General features: G+C 39.6%; 1 protein-coding gene across 2 annotated transcripts; it reads left to right on the forward strand.

The window, feature by feature from the left end:
• The first annotated feature begins 19 nt into the window (after positions 1-19).
• On the forward strand, positions 20-23807 carry LOC103279484 (N(4)-(Beta-N-acetylglucosaminyl)-L-asparaginase). Of its 2 annotated transcripts, none has more exons than XM_062958736.1 (10): positions 20-237; positions 1394-1532; positions 3588-3744; positions 5829-5874; positions 8161-8199; positions 11287-11375; positions 12009-12024; positions 19005-19072; positions 19950-20054; positions 21200-23807. In XM_062958736.1, exons 1-10 carry the CDS (start codon positions 114-116, stop codon positions 21287-21289), a joined length of 873 nt encoding a protein of 290 aa, XP_062814806.1. In that variant the 5' UTR covers positions 20-113; the 3' UTR covers positions 21290-23807. The 2 variants fall into 2 exon arrangements, with proteins under 2 accessions (XP_062814806.1, XP_008113017.1); XM_008114810.2 differs by having other exon boundaries at positions 20-225.
• Positions 23808-25063: the final 1256 nt, after the last annotated feature.

Raw genomic sequence — 25063 nt, forward strand, 5'->3', positions numbered from 1 at the left:
GGAAGCGGTCGCGCGCCCACTTCCGCCTTCACTGTGGTCCAATCAGGACCCGGGGCTCTGAGCTGCACGAAGTGTGCTCCTTCCTCCCCCCATTCTAGGGTTCGGCTGTTGCCATGGCAGCGGCGGCGGGGACTTGGGCCTTCTCCTTCCCCGCCTTGCAGAGGATGAGGGAGCGGCTGCTTCAAAAGGCCTCAGCGACGGACGCCCTCCAGGAGGCCATGGCAGGTGAACACGGCGGTACCAGAGCAGGAGCCATACTTACTAAGAAACTAGCTTGGGTACCCGGCAATGTCCGGGTTATTTGAAAAAGGCCTTGTTTGTTTTTAGATGTTAGGTCATATCGGTTTGGTCATTTGTAACGCTACGGTATGTCTTAGGGCCCTTCCACACAACCCTATATCCCAGAATATCAAGGCAGAAATTCCCACAATATCTGCTTTGAACTTGGTATCTGAGTCCACACTCAGATAATGTGGTATTTTCTGATTTGATATTCTGGGATATAGGGCTGTGTGGAAGGGCCCTTAGGCACCTTCCACACAGCTGAATTAAATCCTACATTATCTGTTTTGAACTGGATTATATGGCAGTGTGGACTCAGGGCCTTTTCAAGTCCTCTTGAAACCCCACCAGTATTGGCATGTTGGGTATGTTTGCCAAGTTTGGTGCAGTTCCATCGTCAGCTGGGTTCTGAGTGTTCTCTGAGTGTAGGTGAACTAATTCAAGGTCAGCCCACCTCCCGCCTCTTAAACCTCACCAGTATTCAAAGTTGGCCATGTAGGGGGTTGTTTGCCAAGTTTGGCACAGATCTATCGTTAACTGGATTTGGAGTGGTCTCCGAAGGTTGGTGAACAACATATATTTCTTTTATTTATTTACTATATTTTTATCCCACCCTCTCTCACCCTGAAGGGGACTCAGAGCAGCTTCCAAAGTGGCAACAATTTGTTGCCATACAAACAAACATATACAGTAAGCATATACAGTACCTTAAAAACTGTAAATGATTAAAAATCATAACATCAATACATTAAAATTAATTATTAAAACCACAGATCTAAAGTCATAGTCTAGGAGCCATTCCAATTATGTTGCACTTATTTCATATCAACTTACTGCACTGAATTACTATTCGAAGGCTTGATCCCACAGCCGAGTTTTTAATTTCTTTCTAAAGTTCAGGGGGGAGGGAGCTAATCTGATTTAACTGGGGAGGGAGTTTGAATGCCTGGACAGGAAGGGGGGTGGTGGCCAAGTGTAGCTGTACAAGTACCTGATGTATTAGGAAATACAGTTACATTATACATTGTTGATTGTTTTGATTGTAACTTGAATGCCTTTCAATTCATTAAAATTTTATTCATAGAGGTCTATTATTTGAATTTATCTGTAGATATTGAGAATGATGAAGCCACAGGGACCTTTGTAATAGGACGAGGGGGCTATCCTAACAAAGATGGTATAATCCAGTGTGATGCAGCAATAATGGAAGGACAGCCTGGGCGTTTTGGAGCTGTAGCAGCTTTGCATGGGTAAGTATTCTACTCTGAAATTGATCTTGTAACTATTGTAGTTAGATATTCCTCAGCCCATTAAAACCAATTATTCTAAATGTGTTACTTGGTATTAGGCAGATCATGACTATGTCTCGTGGCATTCTACTGTCCTATCTATATATTGTAATAAAATAGCACTTTGTATTATAGTATGGATGTAGAAAAATAATGCCTACAATGACATACAGATAGTTTCTGTTGTGACTGCGCCTTCGGGGATTATGGTTGATGGGGATGGAATTCGAAGAGGAAGAAAACCCTCGTGATGAGGGTTCACTGGAGGAGTTGCACAGGAAGCGACTTAGAGAGCTATATGGGGGATCTTCTGAGGAAGATTCAGATGGGGAGATGGATGCTGAGGAACAGATGGTGGCTGGGGAAGCGGGCACTGAATGGGCACAGCCACCGGAGATGTCTGGGGATTTGGGGTCTATGGATACTTCTGAACCTGGGGTTTCTGCAGGAGCTGATCCCAATTGGGATGCTTGGAGAAGGGAGGATGGTTCTTTAAGTGTTCATGGGGCTAAGTGTGGGCAGGATGATTGGGACTCCGACGAATTGCTAGGTACTCCAGATCCACGAGCTCTAGCTGTGTGGAGCTCAGACTCTGAGTAGATTTGGGACACCTGGTGTTTGGGTGTGAGTGTTTGGTCACCCAGGAGGAAGGGGAATAAAATGGGAATGTTTGGCCACTGCACTTTGCGTGTGGCAAGGTGTTGCTGAGGCGCCATTGGGATCTCTGTGTTTCCATGAAGACTGGACTTGGACTATGATTTGAATCTGCTGTTATCACCTAGCTTGGCTCTCGCTGTGTCTTATCGTGGACCTGTTTTGGATGACTACACCCTCTTCAGACCTTGGATCGGAATTTGACCTTGCTACTGCCTTCGCCCTGTGATTGATGACTACTATCGGCTTTTGACTCCTGGCTTGCTCTTTGGACACCGCTGTTATCTCCTGACCTGACCTTGGAATCCCGGACGACGTCTTTTCACCATCCTTTTGGAGCCTTCGGCTTTATCCACATTGTGGAAGCAGTCTACTGCATTCTTAGTTTGTTTGTTTGTTTCCTGACCAATTTGGTGTTTTCTTTTGGGAACTGTTCCTTTGAAAACTACAGAGCCGGCTGGCAGGGCTTGGACTCAGAAAGTGCAGTTTGCACTAAGTTTGTTTAGCTTTGTTTTTACCTGCTTGTGTTGCTGAATTATATTTTTGTTTGAACTGCTCTTGAAGCACTGATAGTGAAGTGTTTCAAGGTTTTTTCTGTGTTATCATTACTTTTTGGCTTATCTGCTGAATAAACTTTATTTTTGTTCGCTAATTGGCGTCTGACTCTTGACAGTTTCTTTGGGGTGTCATCTGCAGTTCACATGATGAGGGAGTTACTATTTGAGCTCCACACCCACATTTTCTTGCATAGCATTAATACTACATTAAAGAGACCCCTTTACACATAAACACACAGAAAAAACACATTGATTTCTTTTAAGAGATGCATTATTTTAAAGTTTGAACAGCAATATTGTTTGACAACAAAAATTTGCATGGGTAATAATAGTAGAGTTATTGAGAGTGATTCAGGAGATGCTTTATTTAATGTAATTTAATAGATTTGTTTAGTGATTTTATTGTTTTTATGTATTTTTAATATTTTATGTTAAATTCTATTTTAATGTTTCTATGCATTAGGTTTTAATTCACACTTCATTATAGTTTTTAGTGTTAGCCTCTTTGAGTCCCCTTTGGTGGACAAAAAGTGGGATATAAATATATAAGAATAAGAATATTTCTGGGAGCCAAAAATGTACTCATCGTTTTTCCATTTATCTGTGGTAGGAAGGGGATTCATGTTGCCTATTATTGCTAGTTTACATTTTTTGCCTGCCAAATTTTTAGGAAAAGTATTTTCCTGAGAACTGAGTAGCTTCTCATGTTTATCATTTCATATTTTGAATACTAGATTTAGTAACTGTATTCTTAAAGGTAACCATGAAATTACTTTTAAAAATCATAATCTTTTTACTGTTACAGTATTGGAACTCCTCTTGCAGTAGCACGAAAAGTCATGGATGAGGCTCCTCACAACTTTCTAGTTGGAGATGGCGCTGTGGCTTTTGCAAAAGACCAAGGCTTTGCTGTGGAAGATAACGCAAGTATGATGAGCACTCAGAGTACTGAAGCTTACAAGGTAATGCTCTATTTTGGATCAATATTGATATTCATGAATTTGTGTAGAAGTAAAAGATTTGAACTTGGAAATAAATACTTTATGTCTTTACATATATAAAGTGGGTCTAACATCAATAACATCTATATCTACAAAAAGGATACAGTACTTTGCAGATGATTTGCCAAGTTTTCAGCTCAAAGATTTTTCTGGAGAAACCCATTTTGATATTTATTGATCACTGCATTCCTTTATAAGTGCTTACAGATTATCTGTTTAATTAGTATCCTTCCTGGCATTGATGTCAGGCTGACTGGGCAGCAATTTTTTGGGTCATCTTCTTTTCCCTTATTGAAAGTTGGAAAAATATGTACCCTCTTCAAATCCGCAAGGACTTTTCCTTTTTTCCACAAATCCTTAAATATTGTTGTCATTGGTTCTGAAATTACTTCTGTAAGTTCTTTTAGAACTGTTGGATGTAGTTCACCTAGCCCTGATGACTTGAATTCATTTAGATTCTTGTACTATGTTACCTATTCTGTTCTGCATTTCCTCTACTGCATCATCTGTTCTATTTCCCCCAGGTTGAGCACTGTTTTGTTTTGGGAGGAAGCCAAGTCCACTTGTGTCTCATCACATTAGAGCATGGATCCACTTTAAAGCTGGTTGCTGCCTCCTGCAGAATTTTGGGATTTGCAGTTTAGGGGAGAGCCTTTAAAATGTTCAGCCAGACAGGTTCTGGGCCTCACTAAACTACAAATCCCAGAGTTCTGCAGAAGGTAGTAACCAGATTTAAAGTAGACCCATGTTCTAGTGTGATATGGGGTTCTTGGAAAGAAGGTGTTGAGTAGTTCTGCCTTTTTTCTGTCTCTTGTACGTATTTCACCATCTTCATGCAGTGGCTATACCAGTTCCTTGTTCTTCTGTAATGGTAAAAGCCATTCTTTTTATTTTTAACCTCTTTGGCAAGTTTGAGCCTGTTCTGCACTTTAGATTTTCTGATTTCCTCCTCACACATGTTGGCTTTCCGCTTGAATTCCTCTTCCGTGATGTCCCTCTTTTTCATTTCTTGGGCATGTCCCTTTTAAATCTTAGCTCAGTCGAGGACAAGAAGGAATTAAAAATAGGCTGAGCTTCTTCCTATTTCTCTGTCAACCTCTATCCAAATTTAATGCTGCTTCTTCCCATTCTGATAAAGCTGCATGGGAAGTTATGCTTCTACTCAAAGTAGGGAGAAATCTCTGTCACTGTCCTTCCCCTGATTTTTACGGTGGATCTACATTAATACAGGGCCAATCTGGCGTGTTGTACAGATTGGGTCACAGGGACTCTTCCACCCTCACTGTCTTCTCCCGCCCTCCATATCATGACAGTCTGTGGCTGTGACATTGGTCCTATCTATTGGCTGTCGTAGCAGTAATGTTATCCAGAATCCCTTTTCTTTCCCCCTCTCCAGAGTTGCCGTCAATGCAAGCAATGGCTGACAAGTAGAGCCTGTGTTGTAACTGGTGTCTGGAGCAGTCACTTCCATTCCTGTCCCTGGACTGTCTGAGCCCAGGAAGCATGGGACAGTTGTAACCAGTTCTGTCCCTAAACTGGCCCAACTGTTCCAACAGGCCAAAATTGGGACTATCCTCTGACTTTGGATAATATGTGGCAAGGCTGTGTTGAGTTGCATTATCCTGGATCATCTCCATGTGGCATTTGGCTGCCATGGAGCTAATCCAGGCCTATACCTATCCAAGTAGTCAGTGTGGATATGCTCTTAGACTCCCATTACACTCACAATTTAATTCAGTTTCAAACTGATGCACATAGAGGGCTTTATTTCATGAACCTTTGTGGCAGTTTGTTGTCTGGCCACTGCAATTTAAATCTTCAAACTGCATTAAATCATCAGTGTAGATGAGACCTCTATCTCTAGTCCTCAATTTAGGTAGAAATCTAGGAGTAAGATACTGCGAAAGAAACAGTATGACAAACAGTTTCAATATGTAGCCAATGCATATGCAATTATTACTAAGTTTTTACTTCTAGATAAAACTGCTGTTAGATCTTGGTAATATTTGAATTCATAATTAATTCTAGTCTTTGATTTTCTATAGGAATATTTAGAGAAGGGAAAAACTGTGAAAAAACGTGATACATTAGGTAAGTATTTACTAATTTTTAACGCTTTCATGGCACAGGCTAAATTTTCCAACATTATTTTTTAATTCTGCAGGCATTGCTGTGACATTTTTAAAATACTTTTTTTGGATAATTCATAATACACATACATACATGCATGGAATAATGATGGATTGATGATAGTAAGCATTGTTATTTTGTGAAATAAATGTTGGGACATTCTAGGCTGTTTCAAATATGAAATTTTCTATGAATATTGAACTTGCTTGTAGCTAGTATGTTGGCCTTTGTGTAGGCTAACATGCATGGCAGGTAAACACATGTGTCTTTCTCTATATACAGATACACAGATAGCATGAACACACACTAAAAGACATAGTGAAATGGATCTGTAAAATTTTCAGATCATAATGTACAGCAGAAGTAGATTTCCCCCATATATCTATCTAGGCAAAATATTTTATATAAAACAATTTTAATCTTCTTGTATAATAATGCTTTCAATAGATCATATACCCTAGAGCCTACAGAAAGATAAAGTCACTCCTTGTATAGTATTGGGAATTTAATTCTAAAAATATTACAAAGATTTTGTTGTGCATGAAAAGTTGCAACTATGTTCACCATAAAACAATAACAACGAAACAAAATCAAAAGTCTCTTTTGTGGCGACACCGCTATTAGTCCAATTAAAAGTTACAAAATATGTCACATTAGCTTTCAGAGCTTATTGGCTTTTTATGAGAAAATGAAAGTAAATAGCATGCAGAGAAAAGAAACTGATGGTGTTATGGTCATCTACATTTTGCTTTGGGAATAAATATAGGAAGTGGGTGTAGATTAAAAGTAAAACCAGCCCCCATAGCTATGATTAGACTGGAAACAAAGCAATAAAGCAGAGACAGTATAGTTTGATATCTCCATATGGCATCATACCACCCAATTTTCATTGCTTACAGTGTGTTCCCATCCATTACGAGGCCACTGCATCAAAAAAGTTAGGATGAGAAGCACATTTTGTGATTAAATCAGGCAAAGCATGCCAGTTGAAGCAAACCTTGCATTAGAGAGAATCTATCCTCAGAAATACACCTCACAACTGATGATGATACAAAATCCATTTCCTAAAGAAATGTTTGTGTTATTCTCTTTACATTTCTTCATTTAGCCTCAAGAGGTATTGTGGCTTAATATGGTTCAAGCTAAATAGAAAACTAAACATTATGTGTAAAGGAAACGGGGGAGAATGAACTCTTTCCTAACAGTGTTTCTGATAACATTCAATGCAATATGTGTGTAAAAGAGAGCAAGTAAATGGAGGGATGTAACTCAAAAGCATATAGAAAAAGCATATTAATTGTATTAGCAGTATAAGCTTCTGTGTACAAATCAGGTACACCTGCTGATTTGAAACCTAAAGGAACTTGGTTATTTTATTGACATATGGTGCACCCCTTTTCAACAAATTACTTGTTTTTGTATCTAGATTTGTTGTATTTAATTATATATTTTAATATATCATTCTTACCTCTTTGAAGCTGCTGTATAAAGCCACTCACATAGTCATAGACAATTCTTCAGTTCTAAATTTACTCAGTATTTACTTATGTAGAAGTGAGTCTAACTTGTTTCTGTGGAACTTGCTGTGATGATGCTTAAAGTTTCAGTATAATCTTATAGATATTTTCCAGCACTCCCATTGAGTTCAGTGGGTCTTTCAGATACATGGACTTAGGCCCGTCTACACAGACTATTTAATGAAGTTTGAAGCTAGTGGCCAGACAACAAACTCCTACAAAAGCATCCAAAAGAAAGTCCTGGTTTTAGGATTTCCTATGTAATCATATGCACAGCAAAACTACTATCTTCAATAGCGGTTTGAAGCTGCATATGATACAACTTCCTTCCTTTTGGGCCACATTGATACCCAGAAAGCATGTCCACTCATGTAAATGCATATAAGACCAATGTCAGCACAAGCAGAAAAAAGCATGCCACCACAGAGGAGGCAGGTGCCCCTCCTTGCGAGCTGAAGGCAGGGCTTCTGTCCAGAGGCCATCTGCAGGAGTTTCCTCCTGAAGCTGCTAAATCTCTTTTTCCCAGCTTTCCAATTTCAATTTGTTCCACTGCTCTCTTTTGGCAAAGTAATCGGGATATATTGCTTTCTCAGAAGGATGCCAGTGAAATTCTAAGGACATTTCTGAAAAATATTACTTTTTCATGAAATTTCATTATGTTTAGTTTCAGAGGCTTACAACATATTAATATTTTTCAGAACATGAAATCCTATTATTGCCTTTTCAACAGGTTTGATTGCCTTGGATGTCTATGGAAACATAACAGTTGGTAAGTAAATAAAGTTTTATTGTTGTTGTTGTTGTTGTTATTTGTTATTATTTGTTATTTGTGAGAATGGTACAAACTGAAAAACAGATTACTTTATACTTACTGCTTGTTGTGTGCCACTTCTACCAGTTGACTGTGAAATGGGTCTTATCATTTGAGAGGAGGCAGGTTCTTTTAGTTTTTTTATTAAAAAGTCTGAATTGTTCTCAATCTATAGAGAAGTTAAGGGCACTTTTGCATCAATTCATTTCTGATAGCATGAAGGCTCTTTCTCCTTCTCTCTCCCATCCTTCACAGAAATCTGCTCTGGAGGAGTGGGGTGGTAATTGTTTTTCTTTTGGTTTCTCTAAGACTAGGGTTCTCTTCCTGATTGCAGGAGGAAGAAATGCTGTATTTTCTTGACTCTAATGCACACCTTTTTTTGGCTAAATTGTGTCTCCAAAATCAGGCTGCACATTAGGCTAGATGGTGCATTAGAATTGCACAGCAAACCCCACCTGTTGGCCCCATCTCTTGGCCAGTCCATTACATCCCCAGACTTCCCGCCTCCCAGGTCAGCCGGCTATCTGGCAGGACTTGGCAGTGGGGGACCCCAAGCAACCTCTGGGCTTTCTGGTACCCCAAGCTGCTTCCCCCATGCCCAGTGAGGGGACTCCACGTCCACTGCCCACCAATCCATTTAGCTCGCTTTTGCCTGCTGCCAACTCAAGTCCAGACCCTGTGCAGCTAAAAAGCAACATCACTTTAGAAAGTTTGGAAAGGCACTGCTCCCTGGGCTCTTCAGAGTTTCCAGGGCTTTACCCAGTCTGGACCCCATTCTCCAACTCTTGGGAATTCCACTACTCGTCCTATCTTTACTCCCTTTATATTCCCTTGCTGGATTGGTTTGCAAGGCTTCACGGTGACCAATATGGATGTGGTTGTGTTGTTGAATTGGTTCTTTGGGTATTCAATGCAGACTTCATAGACAAGTTTAAAATAACAAGAATATATTTATATACCACAGTAGAAAAAATGTTAACCTTCTGTAATATGAGTCCCCCTCGGGTGTGAAGGACAGAATATATATGTTTTAAATAATAAATAGATAAATAAATATATTCTAAGATCCCAAAAACCATAGGTAATTCTCGCTTCTCTCTAAACTAAAAAATCCAGTCTCTTATCAGTTGAAAACCCTATCTGTATTAATATAAATCTCTATCTGAACTTCTAGCAGGCAAGCCTCTGCCTTTTGGTACATTTTGTTCCCACACAGGCCCCTTTCACAGTCTCCCTGAATGGTGATTGATTTCTTCAAGCAATGTCTGCCAGGCACCTTCTTCACACAGTTAAGCCATGAGCCTCCTGAGACGGGTCATCTTAATTTGGCCCGGGTGAGTCCTAATTCAACCAGGTAGTAATCTATATATGATAGGTGAACTATAAAGAGTTCCTCCATACCCAAATCACTGCCAAGGATAGACACCAGATCCATAGTGTCCTGCAACATGGGTCACACGGGATGCTACTCTGGAGACCTATTGCCAATTTTGCATCTCATAGTGATAAAAGCAAGATCATATCTGAAGTCCTGAGATCCTCTTGAAAATGCAGTCTCAGTATCAAGCATGTTTAGGTTCCCCAGGACAATAATCTGGGGGACTACAGCACCTCAGCCAATACCAGGTCAGGAAGTAAAACTGGACAACAGTCAACATAGTGAGTTAGTGATACAGCAATTCTTATTTATTTATTCATTTACAACATTTTTACCCCGCCTTTCTCACCCGAGGGGACTCAAGTGGCTTATTCTGTCCTTGCCACCACTTTCAAAAACAGATTCATCTATCCACATCTCTTTAATACAAGCCAACTTGGTATGCTCCTTCAGGATCCTCCAAGATCAAATCCTTAATCAAGAGTAACTTCCCACAGCATTTTTAGCCTATAAAACCTGTTTCCAGGACTGTTCTCACTATTTGAAATAGAGGACAGTTTGGGCTTTCCATCCGCCCAGTACAAAGATGTGTTTTGTTATTGCACTGTCTTCCATACTGTATCGCCACCTACCTATTAATGTTTTGTCATTACAACACAGTTGTCTACACCAGGGCTTCTTAAAGTTTTCATTCAAGACACCTCTTTGCCCGATAAATCTTGACATGATTCCAGATATATTGGTATATAAAATAGCTGTAAGAATCAGACCTATATTGATAATGAATCAGCATTTGCAAGGCTTGACAAACAGGCTGATTTTCTTTTTTAAGTATAACTGAAGCATCTTCTGCAGAGTCCACTGCCGACACTGCACAACAGAGTTGGGTAAATGTCTAAAACAGCCACTAGGTGGTGTTCAGAAAATATTTCATGGCTCCAACATTGAGCCAATGGGGCCTCTTTTGGGGTTGGGACTCACAGTTTCAGAAGCCCTGGTCTATATATCTGTGGCTCACTCTGTTCCTCCTACTGTCTCATAGGGTTATTGTTGCATTCCCAAGTTAATAGAATCTTTGCTTACAAGCCAGAGCAAGGATATGACATTGGAATCTCCATACACATTTTAGAACATGGAAACCTCATTGCCATAGATTTAATCATTTTGTGTGTCATAGAAACGTTGCACAATTTCCCAACATTCATGCAGGTTGCAGTGGCATCAGATTAGAATTTAAGATAAAATCCTAGGCCAAACTGCTTCACTTTGTTCAGTGTTCAAAAATAAGCTACAGTAGAGTCTCACTTATCCAAGACTCGCTTATCCAACATTCTGGATTATCCAACGCATTTTTGTAGTCAATGTTTTCAATACATCATGATATTTTGGTGCTAAATTCGTAAATACAGTAATTACAACATAACATTACTGCATATTGAAATACTTTTTCTGCCACATTTGTTGTATAACCTGATGTTTTGGTGCTTAATTTGTAAAATCATAACCTGATTTAATGTTTAATAGGCTTTTTCTTAATGCCTCCTTATTATCCAACATATTCGCTTATCCATCATTCTTCCGGCCCATTTATGTTGGATAATTGAGACTCTACTGTATTAGCAAATGAGAATAAGTACTAATATGTTGGTTTTCTTTTTAATATTTAGGGGTTTCTACTTCTGGGGCACCTTTCAAATATCCGGGAAGAGTGGGAGATTCCCCATTGCCAGGCTGTGGGCTCTATGCAGATAAAGAGGTATGCCAACATCTCCTAAGAATGTTATGAGATAAAGGCATAGTAGAAATGCAATGTAGCTTCTGCAACCAAGCAAATATTTGTTGCTAACAAAAATGTTCTAAATTTCAAAAATCAGTCATTGGCCAAATGGACAGTGTGATCCATAGCACAAGCTGCATTAATGGTAACTTTGGAAACTTGCATATAGTCACATACATCTAAAACATTTTGTTCTAGATGTGAGGACCATAGCAATCCAAACACTTGTAAAATATTTGAAATCATTGAGAATAATTTCCATAAATGTAAATAGCTTGATAATCAGAAATAAGAAATGATTCAGAGATAAGCCCCTCAAGAAATATGAAAATCATGTTTTAGAGCAACTAGAGTATTATTGGAAAGGGTGCAATTAACCAGTGTAGACTATATATTCTACCCTACTTGTTTATATTTTCAATACTCCTGTTGCTTTCTCATTCAAAGGCAGTGAAAAGTGCAGTGTTTTAAAATAACAAAACTAATGTGCTATAGTTTAAAAAGATATAATTTTATCCATGAATTGAATATCTAAACTTCTTAGTCATCATGGGAATAATGGATTCAAATCATTTTCTGTTATTTCTTACATAATATTTCCTTTCATTCTAGATAGGAGCTGCAGCAGGTATGTCATTATCAAAAGACGTATGAATTTTTGGATTTGTGTTGAAATGCATTGAAGCACATACAAGAGCTAGACTGTACTAAATTCATGCAATTTTGGAAAATTTAATCTTTGCAATTCTGGAAACACCAGTGTTGAACACAGTAGTTGATAGGATGAGGGTGAACAAAATGATATTCAGTCTTCACATAGAGGTATTATTGCTTGGTGACTTGTCTATTTGGGTGAAAGGTTTTGATATCTATATATATAAAAGAGTGATGGCATCACGGCAATTCACAAAACAACAAAAGTACAGGCCCCCCAACCTCAAAATTTGATAACACAACCCATCATCCACGCCTCAAGGTTGATACAACAAAAAGAAAAGAAAAATAAAGTCCTCATTAGAGGGAGAGCAATAATTTTTTTTATCCAATTGCTGCCAGTTTAGAGGGCTAATCTCTGCCCACTTGGTTGCCTAGCAACCAAGGGACAGCCAGGTTTCAGTTAGGGGACAGGCAGATTTAGGCCTCACTTAGACTTCTTCCACAGATGATCTAATTTGCACTGGATTATATGGCAGTGTAGACTCAAGGCCCTTCAACACAGCTATATAACCCATTTATAATCTTATATTATCTGCTTTGCACTGGATTATCTTGACTCCACACTACCATATAATCCACTTCAGTGTGCATTTTATACAGCTGTGAAGAAGGAGCCTCATATAATCCAGTTCTGAGCAGAGAATATAAGATTATCAATATACAGTAGAGTCTCACTTATCCAACGTAAACAGGCCGGCAGGATAAGTGAATATGTTGGATAATAAGAAGGGATTCAGGAAAAGCCAATTAAACATCAAATTAGGTAATCGTTATACAAATTAAGCACCAAAACATCATATTATACAACAAATTTGACAGAAAAAGTAGTTCCATGCGCAGTAATGCTATGTAGTATTTACAGTAGAGTCTCACTTATCCAACACTCGCTTATCCAACGTTCTGGATTATCCAACGCATTTTTGTAGTCAATGCTTTCAATATATCATGATATTTTGGTGCTAAATTCATAAATACAGTAATTACTATATAGCATTGCTGTGTACTGAACTACTTTTTCTGACAAATTTGTTGTCTAACATGATGTTTTGGTGCTTAATTTGTAAAATCATAACTTAATTTGATGTTTAATAGGGTTATCCTTAATTCCTCATTATCCAACATATTCGCTTATCCAACGTTCTGCCGGCCCGTTTATGTTGGATAAGTGAAACTCTACTGTACTGTATTTACAAATTTACCACTAAAATATCACAATGAATTTAAAACACTGACTACAAAAACATTGATTATGAAAAGGCAGACTGCGTTGGATAATCCAGAACATTGTATAAGCGAATGTTGGATAAGTGAGATTCTTCTTTAATATGAAATAATTACTGGGATAGAATAATGCAGAACAATATAATCTCTAAAACCAGGACAGTAAATAAACAGGGGAATTCCACACAGGAAACAATCAGGGCCAGCTAACACCTCCCAACAAAGTATTCCCATCATCAAAGTCTGGCAAATCCTGTTTTCTCAGGGCCACAGACAGTAGAAACACATAAAATATCGCAAACAACACCACTCTGAAAACAAGGGAATTCCAGACAGGAAACAATCAGGGCCAGCTAACACCTCCCAACAAAGTATTCCCATCATCAAAGTCTGGAAAATCCTCTGTTTTCTCAGGGCCACAGACAGTAGAAGCACATAAAATATCGCAAACAACACCACTCTGAAAACAAGGGAATTCCAGACAGGAAACAATCAGGGCCAGCTAACACCTCCCAACAAAAAATTCACTCAGGGAGGAAACAGCCAGGCTTTAAAGCTGCAAGGCCATTACATCCTAATCATTTTTCCTAATTGCAGCATTCATACTTGCCTCCAACAAACAAACAAAACCAATCAGAAATATTGTATATTCACAACCTTTAGGAAATAATATCCCCTGATGGCGCAGCGTGTTAAAGCGCTGAGCTGCTGAACTTCTGGACCGAAAGGCCACAGGTTTGAATTGGGGGAGCGGAGAGAGCCCCCACTGTTAGCCCCAGCTTCTGCCAACCCAGAAGTTCAAAAACATGCAAATGTGAGTGCATCAATAGGTACTGCTCCGGCGGGAAGGTAACGCCGCTCCATGCAGTCATCCCACATGACTTTGGAGGAGTCTACGGACAACGCCGGCTCTTCGACTTAGAAATGGAGATGAGCACCAACCTCCAGAGTCAGACACGACTGGACTTAATGTCTGGGGAAAACCTTTACCCTTTCCCTTAACTACCACCAATTCCTCAATACTTTATTTCCCATAACACCATACTTCGCCACAGCAACGCGTGGCTGGGCACAGCTAGTTACTTTATATGAGTCGATTGCCCTCTAAAGCAGGGTTTCTTAAACTTTTCTGCTCATGACACCTTTGAACTTGAGAAATTTTATATGACCCAGGTATTTAAGTATATAGGCATAAAAATCAATCATTTACTGATAACCAGCTTTTGCAAGACTTGCTTAAATCCAAAAAGCAAACCTTTATTTTGTCATTTTATAGAAGGGACACCATTTTTACCCTATTGTATGTAATGGGATTTGAGCATCCCCTTTTTAGGTATCTGGAGGGGTTTTTAGGGAAAAAAACTCCACCAGATTCTAAGAACCCACTGTATATTCAAACACAGTCCAATCTATTATAGGTTCAACTTGTTGTCTACGAAGAGTCCAAGATCTCTTTCATATGGACTATTGTCAAGTGTCATCCATTCTGTATCTTTGCATTTGATGTCTGCTCGACATCACCCATCCTTTATCTTATTTCATTTTTTTATGCTTAAGAAGGGTTATTGGTGTAGGGTGACTTCGAGGTCTTTCATTCAAAGGGTTGCTTTAAATTGAAGTTGACCTAGCAATATGTGTGACCCCATCTTTTGCTCACATTTTTCATTTTACAAAAATAGGTTGAAAATATTAAATAATAATTATAATTATATCCCCTTTTATCTCTCTAAAAGGATAAAGCTGCCAAAATTAAAAACAATACAATATACATTTAAAACCTAAAAATATACAAACACTGAAATAGGATTTAACATTGAAACAACAGTTAAAACATTAAAACCATTACAAATCTATTAACATTCCTAAAATCCCACACAACACCCCCTGGCTTAGTCTTAAAAAACTTTCTTCTTTAGAAGCCTGTCTGAAAAGAAAAGTTTTAATATTTGGCCAGAAAGACAGCAGAGAGGGGGCTGTTCTGGCTTTCTTGGGCAGGAAGTTCCAAAGTTACCACCAATATTGTAAACTTTTGGACTCAAAATACCTTTTTCATAATATCTAAATATATGTTTCAATGTGAGTGTTCTGTTTAAAAGTAACCTGAAGAAAACAACATAAATGTGCTCCTGCATGTAGATCAGCTCTGTGTTCTCCTCCTCACCCTTAATGTGTGGGGAAAAAACTAAATTAAGCGAAATAAATGTGCAACCAAATACATCCTAAGCTGTGCACTTAAACATATGCACAGCCTTCTGCTATTGCTACTATTTTTTGGATTATTGAAATCAGTATTAGAGGCCATCAGAAAAAGAACAAGATTGAGATGTGTTAACTGATGACTAATGATTGAACCAAGGTATGAGAAATTTGGAACTATTTCAATGTCTTCATCATCTACTTTAAAGTTATGTAAAGAGATGACTCACTAGAAAAGACAATTATGCTTGATAAAATAGAGCGCAGTAGGAAAAGAGGAGATCACATTCCATATGGATAGGCTCATTCAGGGAAGCCACAGCCCTGAGTCTCCAAGACATGAGTGCAGCTGTTAATGACAGGGTGGCTTGGAGATCTCATTCAGAAAGTAGTCATTGAAGGCAGTTAACAATAACATGACGTATGACTAGTTATATTAATTGCTTATTAGATTCAGAAGCAAGACAGTTCTAGTTAATTCATTCTTAACTTTCAATATGATTCAGTATCTGTCCATATGCTTGCCTGTGTAGCTTGCACTGACTTTTCAATTTAAAGACGCCAGAATCATCGACATCTTGCCCAATTAGGCATTGTTCTTAAAAAGATTGCGTGCCAACACAATGCTTTCCAGAATGTATATCTCAGCTAGCAGAATGTGTGTCCTCTAAACTGTATACTTAGTTACTTCGTATCAGTTAGCTAGAAACAGATTCTGATATCACCCACTTGCTAGTTATTGTCCTTTGTTGTAATGCTAAAACATAGATTCAGTAGGGTACATCAATTGCTTAAGAACCATATATTCTCATGAATAAATTGACCACATGTATGAAGCAAAGGCAGGCAGGTTTGGGGGAACAAAATTGTGGATTTTGATGTGACCTGGAGATAAATCAAGGATCATTCCGCAGAGAGGGGAAAACACTAGTAACCACCTCCAGAGGCCAGTTGTCCCTGGCTGCCACTGCCATGTTCCTGCTTAACTATTCAGTATACATTCTCTTTTACCACACTACTCAGAGGAGGGGATGGTTGCTTTTTTGAAAAAAGGTAAGATACATCACCCACTAAAACAGGAACCACCCGCTTCTCTGGGTAGAGATTGTTGACTGCTTAATCCCATGAGAACATAAAATAAACGCTAACATCCTTTTGCAGCTCTTTTTGTGGGAATCTTCAAAGAGTCACCGCTGTTGCTGCCCTTTCCCTGCCCAGGCATTCAAAAATAATAAAAGTGGTGACTGCAGAGATTGGGGGAGCGGGGGCTTTTTTTAGGTTCTTCCGAGGTGGACTGAGCTCTCACCTTTTGCCACTTACATAGAGAAGGGGATAGTTTCTTTTCTGATAAGAGTTAAGATACAGTATTCACACTCATGGATAGGCTAACATAATTTTTTGGCATGAATATCGGAGCAAGCTTGTTTTCTGCTGCCCTGGAGACTAGGACGCGGAACAATAGCTTTAAACTATAGGAAAGGAGATTTCACCTGAACATCAGGAAGAACTTCCTAACTGTGAGAGCTGTTCGGCAGTGGAACTCTCTCCCCCAGACTGTGGTGGAGGCTCCTCCTTTGGAGGCTTTTAAGTAGAGGCTGGATGGTCATCTGTTGGGGGTGCTTTGAATGTGATTTCCTGCTTCTTGGCAGGGGGTTGGATTGGATGGCCCATGAAGTCTCTTCCATGTCTATTATTCTATTATTCTAAAAGCTTTTAGACTTATACATACAGTAAGTGCAAGTTTTTAGCATCAAATAGTCTAGAATTATGTAGTTTACTCTTGGCTAGTTTAGACCAATTGAATCAGTTTTTGAATTGTGAGTTAACATGTAGATAAACTCTTCATTCATTGGATCTAGTTTAAGCAGTACTAATAGGAATCAGACTAAACCAGGCATGGGCAAACTTTGCCTCCCCCCAGGTGTTTTGGACTTCAACTTTCACAGTTCCTAACAGCCGGTAAGCTGTTTGGGATTTTTGAGAGTTGAAGTCCAAAAACATCTGGAGGGCCAATGTTTGCTCATGCCTGAGCTAAACTGTCCCACATAATACCTGTCTTTTTTTTTTAAAATGACTCCTCCCTTAATTGTTATAATGCTGTGATATTGTATGAGTAGCTTTTCAGCGCTGACAAGTACCATGTTGTATCATTGCCTCTGGCTTTAAAAAAGGGGAAGTCATATCTCTGCACCTACCACTTCATCACATTGAAGCTAGGAAGTATTTGGCAGAGTAAAGCTGAGTCATACTTTGTGTGAAAATGAAACAGATGATTTCCCTACCTTCATCACACTGTTAAATCTAAACCAGTGGTTCTCAGCCTGTGGGTCCCCAGTTGTTTTGACCTACAACTTCCACAAATCCCAGCCAGTTTACTACCGTGTTTCCCCGAAAATAAGACATCCCCATAAAATAAGACCTAGTAGAAATTTGGGGGAATTGCTAAATATATGACCCCCCCCCCCCCCCCGGAAAGTAAAACCTAGGAAGAGAGAGCCGAAGAAGGAGAAGGGAAGGCGCACCTTTCGCTCCTTCGCCTTCCCCGGTGGCGATGGTCCCCTTCCCCAATTGGGAAGGTGAAGGAGGAGCCCTTCTTCACCTTCCCCAGTGGCGATGGTCCCCTTCCCTGCCTGGGAAGACAAAGGAGAAGCCCTCCTTTGCCTTTCCCGATGGCACGAACCCCTTCCCCGCCCAGGAAGGCGAAAAAGGAGCCCTCCTTTGCCTTCCCCAGCAGCAATGGCCCCCTTCCTCCTGAAACATTTGAAAATAATGCTGGCCCCCATGCTTAAAATACGGAAAGAATGCTCTATCCTACACTTGAACCTAAACGAATGTGATGAACACAGTGAGTTAACGGATTTTAAGTGTAGGACTGGGTGGAATTTAGTAAATATGATGAAGTGAAAATGGTTCACACTAGTAAAATGTTTGGCATACTGACTACCTCTTGCAATATATAAGAACAATAATGCTTCATTAAAGTTGTGGCCATATATCCTAGCAAGAAAATATTACCTTTTACTAAAAGTATGATCAAAACGTGATTGTCTTGGTTGCAAGAAGATGTTCACATGAGAGTTAGGAACTGCCATGTTAAACATACATCTGGATGCAAAAGTCAATATTACTTTTAATGATATTCAGATATAGTATGGATAAACATTTCAAAGTAATGCAGTTATGGATAATGATGTGCTTTCACATGCACATCCAATGTATGTTTGCATCTCTAGATATGACACAAAGCAGTGATTTGAATTCAGGTTAACGTTTTCTGTGTTAGCTGTGGAAAAGTAATTGAAAAGCAATGCTGTTCTTTTGTGTATATCCCACATTAACCCCCACTGGTTTTTACTCAGAACATATGATATAAGAATGTTATATATGTATTGCAACCCTGTTCTCTTATCCATAGCAACAACAGACTTTCATACTGAGTTTCATAAAAACATTTTCCTCTCTTCTTGTTGTCAGCTACTGGTGATGGAGACATGATCATGTGCTTCAGTCCCACTTTTCATGTAGTCCTATTAATGAAACAGGTATGCTTCTAATTTGTAGTGAGTGAATGTTGAGCTAGCTAGCTTGAAGCAAAAAGGAGGGTGATCCAAAGTGCCTAAGGTAGTCCCTGGGTCTGCACTGTCGGAGATTGTTCTCTCAGCTTCAGTGGGCATTTCAGGTTACAGAGAGAGCTTCCTTATCTATGCTTAGGCTAGTCCAGAATGTTTGCATTTATACTTAAGACCTGTTTACTGTGCATACAAAACTCAAGCAAAGGGCAGTAAAGCAGTAAAACAAGTAGGACTTAAAGCAAGTTAATATAAATACATGCATTTATATTATAAAAATACATATGGATATATGGGATGCCTAACTACTAGATTACAAACCAATCATCCACAAATGGAACCCACAATACTCCTCTGAAATTAAAGATTTAAACAATTGAACAGAATGGAATTGGCCACAGTTGTAATTCACTGTAGGGTTTTGAAGTAAAGATTTGGTTTGTGCCAGTGAACCATAAAAACATTAACATATGAAATTAATTCATGATATTGTCTTGATAGCATTTTCAAGAACTGAACATGTGAATCATGCTGTATAATCCCAATCATATTTTGATGTCTTTTATGCTTATATATATTAACATACAAAAGGAGCAAAGTGCACTGTATCTGATTTTCCAGCTCAGTCATTTATTTACGCAGCATTAAAGAAGAAAAAATTAGAATTGCTTAGAGACCTGTAGTTGGACATATAGTGGACACAGTGAAATGAAGAGATTTAATTTAATTATGACTAACTAGTTGCATTACCTGCAGTGGATCTAAGTTAAGTATGGTTTGTGTAAGTCTGCATTCAACCAGTTGGACAGAAATGTGTAAACTTGGTTTGGATTTTGTGTTTCCTTTTCAGGGCCTGTCTCCTATGGATGCATGCCAGAATGTTGTCCAGGATATCCTCCAGCGAATAGGAAAGGAAAATATGTTTGAACTTGGAATAATTGCAATGAATATGAAGGTACAGCACAAACATATTTTCGTATTTTCCTGATTAATTATGATTATAGTAACTAGATTTGGCTATTTGTGGACTATTTGCCCCTTCCCCTAATAGGGACTTTGATAATACCAGTTTCCCCCCTGAGCTATGCTCAATTCAGGTTTACTTAACAGTCAAATCTTTGGTTGCTGGGAGGAAATCGACCTGACAAAGTGGCTAGACCCAGCTGCATGTACAGTGTGGGGGAGAAAGATACTGAATTGGGGGCGGGGGGGGGGGCATGAAGAGGGAGTGTGTGTACATGCATTCCCTTGCACACCCACTCTTTCTCTCAGGTGATGTGGAGGGTAGAGAATGGGACAGGAAAGTGGTGGGAAAATATGTGTTCATGCATTCCCTCACTTACTTAGGGGAAAGTGGAGATGGCATTGAGGGGAGTATAAGGAGGAAGGGTGCACACATGTGTCCCCTCATTCACTTGGGGGGATGGGATAGGGGAGAGTGTGAAAGTATGAGACATGTACATGTTTCCTTGTGCCCTTCACTCACTCACTAATGCGGGCAGGAAGAGGATAAGGCAGGAGAATGTGAAAAAGAAGTGTGTGTTTGTACCTTCTCTTGCTCACTTACTCAGTTAGATGAGGAAGCAGAAAGGGATGGGAAGGGGGAGGGCAAGAAGGGAAAGTGTGATGCACACATGCATTACCTTACTCATTCAGATGGGTGCGGGATGCGTTGGGATGGGATAGGATGGGGGGGGGAGCTCAAGGGAGAGAGTCGGTCTCTGGTAAGTCATGCACTGCCCATTGCCCTCCTCCAACTCCCCTCATCCCACCCACTCAACCTGAGCAAGCAAGTGAACGCGCATAAAGCTGGGCCTGCCATTCCACCAATACAGATACTATTTAGTGTCTTAAATACAGTTGTGGGGCCTAGAGATGCTGGGTTTTTTTTCATTTTCACAATGCTCCAGCTCCCTGAATATAACGAAAGCGGAGTGCTGACCATAGTAGATAAATCCCAGCACTCATTTATTTCTCTAAAGAAGGGATAATGATAAGGCTGGATTTGCTGCGGTAATAATTGAGCCACTGGAAATGAAATATTTTTAATAATTTATAATCAATTCATTTGGGGTTTTTTTCCTGGATTTCTGATGTTAGGGAGAAGTTGGAGCTGCTTCATCAATGTCATTTCCATACTGCATCTGGTCTCGGGGAAAGGATTTTGTAGAACAATTGCTAAAACAATAATAGCTTGACAGTATCAAAGGATCTTTGTGATCACCTTTGGAGCCATTTCCATGATACTTTTTCTTATATAAAGGGAGGAATATTCACAAGTGTTCCTCAGGTTTGCATCCAGTTACATAGTTGTATAAGAGCTTCAGCCTCAGCAGAGATAAGATTATTTTTTCCAAGGCCAAATTAGAACATAAGCATGAAAGTATGTAACTTTATCTTTCCCATATTTTTAATAGCAGCAGGGTGTGTGGCAGGATTATAACCACAGTTCAATAGGAGAAGTATTTTAACTTTGTTTTGCCCATTTTTGTGGTCCTGATGAAAATCTTTCACTTTCACAGCCTATTTACTTTTTTTTCTGAGACAGATTAATGCCATTCATGCCAAGATTTCCTCTTCCGGGCTGAATTGCAGTTTCAGATTTGATGTCACTACAGGAAATTAGAACTTGACTTGGTAATAAGAGCGGGGAGTTGATGGAGATATACAGTTAGCCCTCCACACTGGCTGGTTTTAAGTTCACATTCAAGAGTTTGTACAGCAACACACACCTCCTGAAGTTGGGTCTGCCATATGTATGGTAGCTCCATCCTTAGGACATAACATTGCACCTGGCTCCCAAGGATGGGGCTGCTGTGTAAACATTCACATGGCGGTTCCATCCTTTGGAGGTCAGGGTGGAGGAGGGTTTCTCCACCCTTTGCTGTTGGGTTCCAAAACAGGAAACATTCCCTAGGCATCCCATCCTCTGGAGAGGGGCAGGAAGCAAGAGATCCTCCCCATGTTGGCTCCCAAGGCAGCCCATCCTCAGATGAGTGGTAGTGGACAAGTCATCACCCCTTCCACTACCACCTCCTGATGATAGAGATGCCCAAGGAACATTCCCAAAGTAGTCCTGTCCATGGGAAGTGAACAACCAATCAACATCCACACCCCTGTCCCCCAAGGACAGGGGTGCCCAGGAAACATTCCTACATTGAACTTCCTCTCTCTGCACTGGTTTGCACGTGGCTTTCTCTGTACATCAGTTGCTTTTGAACCCTTTTGTTTTGGGAGTAACTTTCCTTGACCAAGATAGTAAAATAGATTTCTTTTATTATAATAGGAAATGGGCTGAATTAAAACTCAGGTCACAGTGTAGATTTAGCACTACTTCTCATCCCTTCATCATCCCTCCACCCCTTTCCTTGCACCTAGATTTTTTATTTGGTTTTTTGATTCAGTCAAGGCTCCCAGCAAGTATACAACCCTCAAATTTTCCATCCAAACTTTCTATCATAAAGCTTTGGAAAGTGTAAAAACGTTAGTGAGACTTTCAAGGACTTCCACAGTTTCCCAATACAGAAAGACCCCGAGGCAAGAACTGAAATCTTCTGCATTCCAAATGTCTTCTTTATATCCTTCCTCTTGAATATATAAATGTTAATGCTTAAAGTCCCCCCTTTCAAGTTTTTGACTATCTTTCGACTTTGTGTCACAGTAGCTTGAACCTTACTTAGGCCTCAGGTTTTAGTTTTCTTCATGTCAGGAGCAACTTGAGAAACTGCAAGTCGCTTCTGGTTTGAGAGAATTGGCCCTCTGCAAGGACGTTGCCTAGGGGACGCCCGGATGTTTGATGTTTTACCATCCTATGGGAGGCTTCTCTCATGTCCCCACATGGGTAGCTAGAGCTGACAGAGGGAGCTCACCCGCTCTCCCTGGATTCAAACTGCTGACCTGTCAGTTAGCAGTCCTGCCGGCACAAGGCTTTACCATTGCACCACCAGGGGTTCTGGCCTCAGATATCACCTCCCCAGCTCTTTGTCCCATAGATGTTACTTTATTTAGCAGCTTTAGCTTTCCCCAGATGTTTAATGATCGCCTAAGTAAGTACAATTGAGTTATGCTAATAAACATGTTCTGTTAAAATATTACTTATCTTGAAGCAACCAGGGTGGCTTTTTTATAAGAAATAATTCTTTATCTAAGCATCAGCTTGTGGTTAATGTTCAACATCTCTTTGATAGAAATGTAATATACAACCTCTCATGGGACATCTTATCTCTGAGCTTAAGAGGAATTCTTACATATATCAGTCAAGTTACACATGTATATTTCTGTATCAGAAACCATGTGTAACAATATCCGTTTTTAAAATACTGGTATTATTGAATTCAGTCACTCCTGGATACATAAATATGAAAACTTTATGGCTGATGATATTTCTGTGATAACTATACCGCTTAGTAATGATGTTATAGTCCATGCTGAGTTGCTGACTTCACATGAGTTGTGCAAACTTGGGCATATTTTGACCCTGACAGTCACTGCAATAGTAGGCAAAGCTTATAGAAATCATGCCTTATTAAAGTAATCATGGTCTTAGTAGCATTTGTAGGGCAAAGGTAACTGTCATATATTTTCTTTTTTAATCATTTCTGTATGTGAAACAGGTAATAATTGCTATTACTGTTGTGTAAGATGTATATTTTGCACAGAAATGCTCTCTCGAAATATGCACTACAATAAACAAGATATACAAAACAAACTAATTTGTCATTCCCAGCCACACAAGCTAAGAGGCCCACAGCAGGTCTCTGTTTCTGGACTCCCCAGCCTCCATGGCAATGACTCTGGACTGTCCCAGTGTTCTGGGCCACTAATAGACAATCCACTTAATTTCCAGAATGCTGTGGGGATTTAAGTGGTAGTAAAGCTGACTGTTAATGTGCTGGTAGAAAGGCAGAATGCTCATATGACCTACAAACCAGAGAATCAGAAGCATATGGACTGAGCAGTTGTACTGGGGGGCGGGGGGGCGGCGAATCATGAATTTCACCAAGCATTCCATAGATCCAGTAGCAAATGTAATGGCCTCAAATATGTATGACCCCCACTCCCACCACTGAATTACAAGAACTGTGCTCGTCTAGTCAAGTGTTTATTTAGGGTGAAATCCCCGAAATAAACTAAGAGATTCTCACTCTGAAGCCTTTGCAAAATTGTGCAGTAGACTCACATATTTGAAGGTCTTCAAATAGAGACTGGATGGCCATCCCTCAGTGGTGCTTGTGTAGTCCTGAATGGCAGAGGGTGGGACTGGATGGTTGTTCTGATTCCTTCCAACCAATTATTTGGTGATAAGGACTGCCTACCTTTAGTACAATGTGGCTACAGCCCTTTAGAATACGGTCCAAACTAGCAGACTCAGCATCAACCACTTCTCACTCTCCTTTGTGGACATAGACAAGATCCTTAGAGTTGTGAAATCCAGAGTTTGTGAGGTGACTCTTCACTACTTTTATGGCCAAAGAAGCCATGTTTGTTACTGTATCATTCTAGAAAGTGGGTTTCCTGCAACAAAGGAACTTTAATCCTGACAAACTGTGTCCAGTATCATGTGACAACTGCGGATCCAAACCTCCTCCTTGTAATGGGGATGTGTGTTTGTGACTCCAAGGGAGCAATGCTCTTCCTAAGGAGGTGAAGGGCCATTTGTCAGCGAGCAACACTGTCATATTCAGCCATCTAACCACGTGTTCTAAGGTAAAGTCTTTTTACACAGCCCAACAACAACAAAGATTTCTTGGTGTGTTGGTTTTTAGGCCTGTTCCTTGAGTTATTTTTGGCACAGATTCAGAAAATTACACTGGATGGACCACATCAGCTCTAGTTTCATATGTATGATTATGATTTTGTGTGGATGAGCAGATAATGACTGGTATGTGGAATATGTTCTGTATCTCAAAAAACTAGAGCGGATGATGATGATGATAATTATTATTATTATTATTATTATTATTA

The sequence above is a fragment of the Anolis carolinensis genome, chromosome 1 (assembly GCF_035594765.1).
Source record: "Anolis carolinensis isolate JA03-04 chromosome 1, rAnoCar3.1.pri, whole genome shotgun sequence".
Classification (NCBI taxonomy): domain Eukaryota; kingdom Metazoa; phylum Chordata; class Lepidosauria; order Squamata; family Dactyloidae; genus Anolis; species Anolis carolinensis.

Coding starts and splice junctions, on each gene's coding strand:
- LOC103279484 (XM_062958736.1), top strand. CDS start 114: ATGGCAGCGGCGGCGGGGACTTGGGCCTTCTCCTTCCCCGCCTTGCAG. Junction 3,745..5,828: donor AGAGTACTGAAGCTTACAAG/GTAATGCTCTAT, acceptor GATTTTCTATAG/GAATATTTAGAGAAGGGAAA. Junction 19,073..19,949: donor TAGTCCTATTAATGAAACAG/GTATGCTTCTAA, acceptor TTTCCTTTTCAG/GGCCTGTCTCCTATGGATGC.